This window comes from Limulus polyphemus, unplaced genomic scaffold (genome assembly GCF_000517525.1).
Source record: "Limulus polyphemus unplaced genomic scaffold, Limulus_polyphemus-2.1.2 Scaffold996, whole genome shotgun sequence".
Lineage (NCBI taxonomy): Eukaryota > Metazoa > Arthropoda > Merostomata > Xiphosura > Limulidae > Limulus > Limulus polyphemus.
The window spans coordinates 12,561-24,497 of record NW_013666606.1 but is presented as its reverse complement, the minus strand read 5'-3'; the positions used below and the strand labels follow the sequence as shown (position 1 = coordinate 24,497).

Below are 11,937 nucleotides of genomic sequence, written 5' to 3'. Positions count from 1 at the left end.
AAAAACAAACAAACTAAATAATTTGTTTAACATTTTCTTACTTCTAAAGACAAGCTTGTTGGAATTTCACTTATTCCATACAAAATTAAAAAGGGATTATTTACCTCAAAATAAACAAAATTCCAAATTCTCATCAGTATTTCCATGTTTTTCTCTGCTTTTTCTGGAAGAAAAATCACCAGTAATATCCACATAATTTATTTTTTCCCTAAATCTTTTTCAACAGAGGTAATAGCCAGATTTGGCAATCTATCATGTGAAGACATTATAGAACGTACATAACTTTTTCTCAGCTTCAGCATGAGAATGAGCGTTCTGCTGAAGCATGAGTAACCAGCATTGTCAGCAATATCCTCAGATCAACTTTTCTGAAGTGTGGCTGTGCAAACATTAATAACCACTCTCATAAGGTGGGCAGTGTTAACCATCATGGAGAAGATCTAAAATCGTGCGGTTATCAAATATTCTGTTAAAAAGAAAATGAAACCACAATGAATCCACCAGAAGATGGAAGCAACATTAAGAGAGGGTGTTCCGGTATATTCAACAGTGAAAAAATAGTGTGTTGAGTTTAAGCGGGGTAGACAATCACGTGAAGATGATCCGAGATCAGGTCGGCCTTCGACATGGACCACATCAGAAATTGTAAGTAAAGTTCATGATATGGTTATACATGATAGAAGAATTGCCATTAGGAAATTAGCGAAGGAAGTGGGAATCAGTAAAAGTACTGTAGCAAGCATTTTGAGTGACAATATAAGCATGAACAAGGTCAGTGCCAGATGGGTTCTAAAAGTGTTGTCACCTGAGCAGGAACGGATCCAAGTTGTTCAAAGTCAATACCTACTCCAAAGATTTCAATAGATTCGTAACTATGGATTAAACGTGGATTAACTTCATCGACCCAAAGACAAAAATGCACAGTTTTGCAATGGAAACACCCAAGTTCACCCACCCCAAAGAGGTTCAAGTCACAACTCTCTGCTGAGATGGTCATGACATCAATTTTTGAGAAGCCACAGGCGTTTTACTAGTTGATTATTTGGAAAGGGGTCAAACCGTTATAAAAGATTACAATTTTCGTTAAGAAATCAAAGAAAAAAAAATAAAAGCTGTACTCTTCCATGAGGACAATACCCCAGCTCATAAACTGCATGTTCCTTTAAACACTATCCATGATGCTGGCTTTGAATTACTTAGTTTATTCCCCTTGCTCACCAGATTTAGCTCCAAGTGACTTTTTCTCTTCCCTAACTTTAAAATCTTTCTGAAAGAGACATTAGAGCACTCCTGGCACAAGTGTATAGACTCAAGAGGAGATTATGTTGAACCAGTGTCTCCTTTTTTTAATAGGTTGAGCCACAAACTTTTTGGACATCCTCATATTTCATTTTTAACTTTACCAGCTAATAGTCCAAGCAGCTCATTCTGAATATCAGAACTAAGATAATGATCCCGTATCTTCTTGGAAGATATGTACCTGATGCTCCTGTATAACTGGGTAAAATCAAGTCATTCACTCTACCTGCCCCAAAATTTGCCATTGTTTGGCTCATAAAACGTTTTGGATGATTCCAGAAATGCCAGAACTATGTATGCTAAAATATGGAAAATGGCAACCAGCTTTTCAAGGGCGTTTCACCAGTGTTATTTTTTCAAACAGGTTCTGCAGGTTATCGTGAACTGCTTTTTCAGCTTTCATACTTCTATATATTTCCTTCAATTTTTTCATACACCATGTGTGATGCTGAGAGGTTTCATGTCGAGATAATATATTTGACAAGCTGAAAAACCATCATCTGTTAGCTGCACAGTGGGCTTTCAAAATGTTTGTAACAGAAGCAAAAAATTGGATTGGCCGATTCTCAATTCACTCACCATTTCTTAGTTTTCTGAAATAACTTTCTGCAGTGAATCATCTATTGACTCTGTTTACTGGAAAGTCAAAATTTTTGATAAATGCTAACTATTGCAGACAAAGCTGCATGCTCCAGTATCTTCAGACACTTGGAATGATCCAAAAAATATTTAACATGATGCCTCAACCTCTCAATATCCTCCAGTTCCACTAGTTTCTGCTGATTCTGCTCCAGCAAGACTTGAACTTCACTTAATAATTCTAATTCATCAGCTATTATTTCATGACTTATGCCCATGGAAGTGTTCTCCTGAATCTCAGCAGGTGTTGCCAGCATTCTCTGGAATCAGATTGTGCATAGCCAGTTTATCAGAACTTTTTCCAGTGATCCTTTAAGCATTGTTTCTTCAGATCTTATCATCTCCTTTTTCTTTCTTTTTTGCTTCTCTGGACTCATATTGCATTGAAGATTTGTTTCTGTGCATATCACTGCAAGTTGCTGCAGTGAAAGCTGAACTGGAAAAAGTACTTAAGAGTTACTGGCAGTTGATATCTGGTTTAGTTGAGAAAACAGAAGTAAAAGTAACTTTGTAGTGAAACAGGCTGAAAACAAACATAAAGTTATAATCAGTACCCCAAGACTAACTAAACTAATGGTAGTCAGCCTTTATGTAGTTTTAAGAAATTTCTAGAATCGGTTACAGCTTTGTGGTGAGGCTCCTTGTGGATGTTTAACTGAGGCCCTGTTTTCATACCTTTAGGTTCATTCTTGATTAGTGCTTTGGTCTTGTTTACTTGATCTTCTATGGTCATATTGTTGGCTTTAACAGTTTGCCTAAAAACTGGCAATATTTCAACAGTATTTCACATCATATTTGACAAGGAAGGATTATTTTCCTTTTCAAGTTTATTAAACAAACTGTTATCCAATGTCTGCATATTTTGAACTTTGGTTGATCAACTCTTACATACATCTGATTTCTTACCCCAACTCATCTATATAGACTATTGCTTGAAATTACTAAAGTTCCATAATTATTTTCATTGGTTTAGCATTAGTAAAGTTTATGAAATTTTCCTAATTCATCAGATAATGATACCCAGTGGTCAAGTGTATGAGACATAGTTACATAAAATACCACTTACAGATTGAAGGGCAGTGCAACATATTGCTGCAATAAGAGTTGCAACATAATGAAATGAATTTATACAACAGTACTTTTGAAATACTCCCCCTTCATATTTTAGCAAGTTTTTTTTTTTTTATCAGTTAAAACAATTATTATACTTGTACTATATATATATATATATACTTATATAGGAATTAAATCTGTCCTGAGGTGTTCTCATTTATGGTCTATGCTAATGAAATTCAAGTTTTTACTACATTACCATTATTTACAGAAAGTATGTTCTATACACAAAGTTTTGATGGCTTTTTTTTTCCTGAGCTCCATTGGCGGAAAACTAATCCATAGCTCAGGATAAGAGACCACATGCATATTCTTCATGACTTTTGGGTTTGATCACTATAAATATAGTTAGTAAGCTGTATGAAAGTCGATTAATAACTGAAACATCTAATAATTTTCCCCAAATTCTTATATGATTTTATATGAATTAACATTAAAAAAACTACTATTTTTTTAAACAAAATGATTTGCTAAAAGAGAGAAAGGGTTTCACATCAAATTCCTCAATCCATTGTCTTAACTTGTTGTTGTACGTATTTGACAAATTGTTTCTAATAGATTTGGGTGAATATAAACTACCATTTAAGCTTACTGTTTTATAATCTACATGATGTATTATGATTGGTCATTATTTACAAAAAATACTATAAACGGGTCAAAATTGTAAGGAATAAATAGCAAGACAATGGATTGAAAGCTCCCTATATAATTTATAATTAAAGTTGATCTTTGTTAATTACTGGAGACATTTTCTGTTACAAGAGTCTGTTAGCAAAATCTCTTTACTCGATTTTTCTATCATGTTACTGATTAGAGAGCAGATTAATAAGCTGAAAATGTGCTGCAGGTGTATTGAGTTAAGTTGAAACAAGTCTGACAACAGATTGCTACCATTAATTAGACTGCCAGTTTGTGTTCATTAGAGCTATAGAGAGTTCTTATCTTCTCACAGACTTAAGACCCTGCAAGATTCGATTCAATCTTCCTGACAACCCATCAGAAACATCAGAGATGGGCACTCAAAGGAAAACCTTTTCTCCTCAAAGCTCATTTCATGCCTTGACGCCAGAAGATGAAGTTATTATGTTCTCGGCAAAGTCAGGTATCACACTTAAATCCCATACTCTTTGATATTTTATATACTAAATGCCGTTTGCTTGAGTGAAAGAATACTCAATTTTAGCTTGTTTCTATATCATTTGTAATACTTAACCCTTTCACTGCCAGATTGCTAGATGAAAAATTATCCTACCGACAAATGCATTTTTACATACACAAGAAAAACATCAACAAAAAGACATGTTTAACATTTCATTACTCATCTGAAACTTAAAATTAGTAAACTTTGGAAAGTTTGAAAGAGACTACCTTATCTTCATGATGGTACAAATTCCAAACTCACATGTGATTAAAATCACACTTATCAAAGCAAAAACAAAGATTACATAGTGTGCCCCATATATGTGCCCATGGTAGTAGTCCAGATGAAGGGGTGGGGGGCATGGCAGTAAAATTGCTAACAAGACACAAGTGAATGATATTGTTAGTCCCCAAAATAAAAGTTACTGGTGGGATGTTGGCATGAGATTAATAGTACTACATAGAAATTATCAGGAATATAAAAATGTGGCAAGGTAAACAGTGATCCTGGATGAAAATTACTGAAGTAACTTTGGATTTGAGAAGTTCACCCAGATCCTCCACCTCTTTAGCTTTTATATTTGCATAAAATTAAGACTGAGACTGCTGTCTCACTTTAAAACCTCCCATATATTTGAAATTTTTTTATTTCTTTAGAACACAACTAATAACCAGAACATTATTAGAGTGGTGGAACTATCTTTTAATGTTGTATTCATTACTATTTGATCTTCAACACTTTGCTTGACAGCTTAGTAAAGGTATCTTGATATCATTGGGTGTTGGTTTAGAGTAAGGCTATTTTGTTCAATTAAGATAGCTTCCTTTATTTTGCATTCATTGACTGAACAAAACAGCCCTACTCTAAATCAACACCCCAGGGTACCAAGATACCTTTACTAGGCTGTTAAGCAATCTCCAGTTATGTGACCTCATTATTCCATACTGTATAGACATTCCTGTGTTTATGTAAACTATTTGTACCTGACAAGGACCTAATTTGTCTAAATGTTGTACATTTACAAAAAGTTTTTTAATTACCCATTCAAGCCATGTCCAACCTTTTATTTTTTAAAAAGTGGTTCCTCATCATCAAATTTAAATACTTTCAAACAAAAAAATATCAATGAGATTCTTAAATCTAAAACAGACTATTCAAGTTTATTTGTGGATTTTACAATACTTTTATATCAACTATAATCTAAACTTATTATTTTATTTTTACCAGCCAGTTCAGTATAACTGGTGTCAGGTCATCCATGAGTGAACAACAATTTTTTTCATTTTGTTTTTAATGGTAAAATATATCAAAGAAATGCAATCTTTTAACAGAGATGTTAATGAGTTAAAATGGAACTTAACTTTTATATATACCAAATGATACAAGTGTACTAAGCAAAAGTGAAGAGCCATTAACTTAAGCAAATTTATTAAAAAACCCTTTTATTTTATACAACTAAATATGATTAAATTAATCCTTAAAAAATCATAATAATTAGAAATTGTATATTTGTATACATAGTTGCTACACCATTTTTTTATTGACTTAATTAAAATATGAAGGAAAATACTATCTGTCCAAAGCATCATAGGATATGTTCTTAGGGACAGAATGAACCAACAGCAGTGTGTATATTTTTCAGCTGGGAAACTGAGTAAAAAACGAAATTCTCACTCTGAGATAAAATGTTATAAAAATTGAAAAATCCAATTTTGTTAATGGTAAACAAAGGAAATTAATCAGGATTTCATATAACCATTTACCTTCACTATCTACCCTTAAAATGTTTTATTTTCATATTTTATGTTAGGAGATGCTGATATATCTGAGGCAGTTACCCCACCAATATCGAGAACTGTCACTGAAACCACACTTCCATGGAAGCGAGAAGACTGTGTGGATGGAAACTGTGTCCGAAGACAACAAGAATTCCCTCCTTGGATAGACAATAAAGATTATCATTTGTACTCATCACCAACAAACACTTTTCTGAAGAAACTTCGACCTGATGAAGAAAAGACCAAAGATGTATTCACCATTTTTGAGTTAAATGCCAGGCTCAGTGAGGAAGCAAGTAATAGTGATGTTGATATTAAGGCCAGTGCCATTGCTAAGCTTAATCCTGCACATTTCAGAAGTAAACAGAAGCAAGACAATGTAGCAATTAGAGTAAGCCAGGATTCTGATGAAGAGGTTTACACTACAGATTATGAAATGGATAGCCCCACATCATCACAAAATATACAAATAGCAAGTACAAAAGATGATAGTACAGACCAAAGTAAGGAGGCCAAAAAATGTGTAATTAACATTGTTGAAAGCGAGACCACAATAAGTAATGCAGAAACTAAACTTTAGCAATTGTAAATACACATTTTTTTTCTTAATGCACAAATAATTGTATCACAGATTAAAAAAAAAAAAGAGGTTTTCTTTTCACATTTATTTCTATATAATTTTCAACTAAGGTGGTTATCCTAGATCCATATAAACAGAAATTTAAGAAAATTTTGCTTTGTCAACTAGTGTTATAGATTATTGGCTAATAGGAATGTTTCATCTCTAATAATTAAAGAAATACAAGTTGATTTGTTCTTTTATTGACATTTTAAAAAAATTAACTGTAATTTTGCCTTTCTTTTATACATTAATGACATATACATTTCTTCTTGAAAAGGGTTTACTTACAATTATCTCTACTTTGTTTCATCACTTGAATTACTGATAGTTTAATATACATTTCTTTTATGATAGTATGTTAACATCACTCCTACACTAATACTGAACTCAATTTTGTGTACATGGTGATTAATTTCTTAATTAATTTTAGGTGCATTTTTTCAAAAAAAAGTTCAGTACTGAATATGAGGATTTACCATTTTTAGAAATATGAGATGGAAAAATACTTTTGCTATTTCTAAAAGAACACTATTTAAATCATAATGTATCTATCTAAAATGAGAACAACACTCTATCATCATGAATAGCTTTAGCTTTAATTATTAGTAAAGAAAGCATAATATTTAAAATAAAGGTCAAGATTGATAAAATGGAATTTTAACAGGAATCTTTAACAAGAAAATTAAACTTTGATTTCAATGAATTATTACTCATGGACATAAAGAACCCCATTATTTTATTTCTTACTCAAAAAGATAAAGTTGTATTAAGATTTTATTTTCTAAAAGCTCAGTGCTGTTACACTATTTTGAGCATTATTAGTAGTGGGCTGAAAAAGCCCAATTCTTTCGTACATAGATCTGTGAAAGGAAGTCTGTCCATTGTTTTTCATATATATATATCATTATTAATGTTAAAAAAAATTTAAAATTGTTCTAATCATTAAAGACAAGACTTATTAATAAATGTTTCTTAGTATTTCACTTTTCCTTTCAAAAACAGTCTTTTTAAAGGATTAACAAAAAGAACTTTGATATTAAGAAATCAATTTAATGTTAGTGGTGTACTTGGATCTTTACACTAAATAGTTTGAATAAAGTATTTTGTACAGTTTGTACAACCATGCTTATCTTTGAAGCAATAATTACTATCTGTGCCATTACCTGTAGTAAAATTAGAACATTTTAAAGGATAGCATTTTTAGTCACTCTCAATCCTTGCCATTAAAAAAGTGTGTTTCCTATTCAGTGTTATTGAATAATATTAGTTACGCACAACTTCTCTCCTGATAAAACTACACAAATATTACAACTCAAATAGTTTTCTTACAGCAACAAAAATTTTATAATGAGTCTCCACAGTAAAAGTATGAGCTGTACATGAAGCAGTTATTATGATAAGTTAAACAAACTTTTTTCTCCCCAGTGAAACTATAATGCAATATGATTGTATCTAACTACATCAAAGTTTGGTTAGTTCTATATTGTAAGTTCCTGGTATAAAGATATTAAAATATGTTCAGTTCAATTTAGTAACTTAATTGTAATATAGATAATTATTATTTATGTATCTGCCCACTAAACAGTAATTGTATATGTTTTGTACTCTATAGAAACTTTTTAATGATACTGCAAACTACTATAAGAACGTTCTTTAATTAAAGCTCCCTAACTTACTTAATTCTTCAATGAGGTGCATAATGGTAAGTTTTTTGATGAAGAAAAAACTTTCCAATAAAGTAGTATCAAGACTTCAAAGTATTTTTTTACATTTTGTCAGTTATGAAATATTAGTCTCATTCTGCAAATCAATTTAAATTTGAATTCTTTGTAATAATAATAATAACAATGTATAACTTTAAGTTCTTAAACTTGCAAGAGTTTACTCACTTATATATCAAACTTTTCAATCTTCTTTTTCTTTTTAGAGTTCACAATATAAAGGGCTTTCACAACAAATTATTAATGTGTTAACAGAATGTGGATTCTTGTATTTTCTTTATGTGCGATATATTGTTGTTATATTTATAGATAGATATGGTTTATCTGAACGTGGAAGATTTAACAACATGTATAAATCTACATTTTGTACATATAGATAGAGAAAAACTTTTCTGTATAATTTTGACAGCACTTTATAACTGTACAAATATGTTTGTTGTCAAAGTCCAGATCATGTAGAAATACTGGGGTTTTGCACTGGATCAAATAAAGGTTTTATTTTTCCTATGGAAGCTTTGGCATGTGTGTTCTTGCCTGAAAGTGGTACTTAATAAAAATATTATAGCAAACAGTATAATGTTGCTTTCCATGACCTTTTAATATTATTAAATTTGTTTTTCAATCCATTACCTTACTTGTCTTAGTACATTCCAACATGTGTCTCATGCAAATTATCATGCATCATTTATTAACCAATAGTAGCATAGTATGCTCACATGACGCATGTGACTCCCTTTACACTCCTCTACCAAACCTTCACTTTGAGGTTTGGCAGAAGGTGTGAGCACCAAAAAAGTGGAGAGGAAGGGTGAGAAGTGTGAGATTACGTAAGTACCAATCGGATATACATTTTCAGTATAGAAAAATTATAACTTCTGATACGGTACTTACCTCCTCTCACAAGATTAGATAGAATCCCACATTGGGAAGGAAGAGGAACTGGTGCGAGGGAATAAACAACAGAAGCACCCCCAAAAAGCATCTGAAGGATATACCTGACTCTGATAGACAGAGATCAGAGGAGGGGAACTGCACCACTTCTGAGCCAAGTATACTCTTTGCCCCAGTGTATAATCTGTAAAACACAGAGGCAGAAATCATGAGGTGTAGAGTGGCTAGGGCATGTTGGACTGTACTTGGCAAGTCAACTACATCCAAAACCTCCTCTATGGGGTACCAACATCCGCATAAGGGTAGAATTAGGATCATAGCATCTTCACCTACCCCCAAGAATCGGGGATTAATATCCACTCTAATTCCTGAGTACTACACAAGGATCAACACCCTACAGCAATCTGAGACTGGCTGTCCAGCATCGAGAGGATGGATGGAACTTGTGCGAAGACTTATGTTGGTTGGCTCACTCAAATCCAACACCTCAATGCTGGGAACTGACGTCCACATGAAGGTAGGATGAGGGCTCCCAGTCAAAAGGAGTGAACTGCATGTGTAACGGATCAACTCCATGTGTTATGGAATGTGTAACAGGAGGCCACGTCAACCATTAAGGTGATGGATAAACTCCACAGTAGTGTAAATAGTATAAGGAGGCCACTTCAGCTTGTAAAGTGACGGATCAATTCCAGTGGTTGTGGATATTGTTGAATATGTAAATAGTATAAGGAAGCCACGTCATCCAGCAAGGGGACGGATCAACACCTGTGGAGCCACATTGCATCTACACCAGCAGAACACCACCACCCTACTCTTGATTGAATGGTTATAGTCAAGTTGGAACCCATTCAGGAGGGTGCCTCCATAGCCAATCACCCCAGCAGCTTGGAACTAAAAAGTGGGAATGACTCCCATACTCCACTCAAAGAAGGGAGGTGAGAATGGGATAGAGTCCAGAGGATCATCATCACCATAAACAGTGCAATGACTGACCACAATACCCTATTTTGAAAAGCAGACCATACCAAGTTATTTACTCAAGGCACAGCAGGGATTGGCAGCTATTCCCCTTCTACCTTACCCATTCTGTCCATGGGTGGTATGGTCTGGAATGGACATGTTTATAAAGCAACTATTGCAAGGTAGATAACCTTCCTGCGATCTTGTGAAACATCCCATCTCTACAATGACTGTGCGGAGCCATGGACGACATAGCAGGAGTCAACATGGCTTAGTGTGGATTTTAAGTCAGGCACAAACTACTACTTGCAGAGGTGTCACTAGGTATTTAAAAGATTCAGGACTCAGGCCCATAGGCACAGGAATTTTCGATGTTTCAGTATGATATTGATCATGTTTTTCTATTCTGATTTTTAAAGATACCAACTGGAGATTCAGGTCACTGTCAAGTAGAATCAGGGCATGGGCCCCATGTGCCAGTGCCTAGCGACACCTCTGACTTCTTGTCGCATGACTTCTACTATGGAACTAGTACATTTTGTTCTATTTATAAATTATGTGTGAGACAGGAAAGTAAAGCCCTATTAACAGATACAGCATACTGTCATGCTATGGCTAAGTAGTAAGTATTACTAAGCCTAATTATCAAGTAGTTATAATTTCCCAGACTTTATTATAAAGATAGTTACTGTACCGTGTAGATTGCAGTATCAATATACTTGAATGGACATTTCCACTGAAACAACTAAGGAGTGGAATGAATATTCACTACTGTAGTGAATTTTCATCAAGTCCATGGTTCTGTTAGATTATCAGTGTTGTTTCATGGCTGTGCAACCTGAGAAAATGGAGACTTCAATATAAGTTCTCGGACTGGACTAGTGGAGTCTACAGATTGCTAATCTTTTTTCCTTGTCTCTTTTAAAGGATAGTTTGTTTCTGATGATGAGAGCTTTCTCAACTGTTTTCCAAACAGTTATTCTACAACTGATACACAAGTCCTCCAAGTTGATGTATGTAACTACATAAAAAAAATATACCACTTCCTAATTTTTGATATATATTGCCCATTCAATCCTTTATCCACTTCCACAATTTTTAAATTAAATGGAACAGAGAATGCATGCAAATATTAGCAAATTATTCAGTTGAATGAAGTGACCGTTTAGCTCACATTTTCTTACTCATAATCATAATGTGTAAGACTGTACAACACTTTCATTTGAAACATATTTTTTTAGTTTTATACAAAACAATGTTTTTACAACTTAAAAATATTGACCAAAACCATTACAGTTATTGGACAAGATATACTCTACGCATATAAGGTTTATTAAACAATGAATATTAACAATATACATATATAAACAGATAGTGCCTGATAACACACAATGTCAAATTAGATGTGTTCAAGTTTCAAAAGGAATATAACTAAAACTTGTATAAAAACCAATAGTAAACATTTAAAACTGCTATCCTTTAGTCATTTCTCAAAATTTTGATATGTCTTGCTTGGTAAACAGTACACTGTTTGTTTATCGCTACTTAATTTCTTAGTGAAGTTGTTACTAAACTGGAGGCTTATTTTTATATTTATGTTAGAGTGGTTTTAGTGTTGTTACGTATCTGCTTGTTTGTCAATTTCCGGTAGAAATTCTTTCCAAGGAACTTCAGCGACACAAGTCCCTTCTTGATTAAGCCAGTATATTTTTCTCGCTACAAACTTTTAGTACACAATAATTCCACAGTCAGTATGTTTCTCGTCACTTT

At 33.3% G+C, this 11,937-nt stretch overlaps 1 protein-coding gene across 1 annotated transcript in view; it reads left to right on the top strand.

Annotated features, from left to right (window-relative positions):
• LOC106461598 (sodium/hydrogen exchanger 1-like) overlaps positions 1-6,550 on the top strand; it is a 75,997-nt gene extending 69,447 nt beyond the window's left edge. The window contains exons 11-12 of the mRNA XM_013921439.2: positions 4,004-4,153; positions 6,003-6,550. Coding sequence (XP_013776893.2) covers positions 4,004-4,153; positions 6,003-6,550 — 698 coding nt within the window. The remainder of the gene's footprint in view (positions 1-4,003; positions 4,154-6,002) is intronic.
• Positions 6,551-11,937: the final 5,387 nt, after the last annotated feature.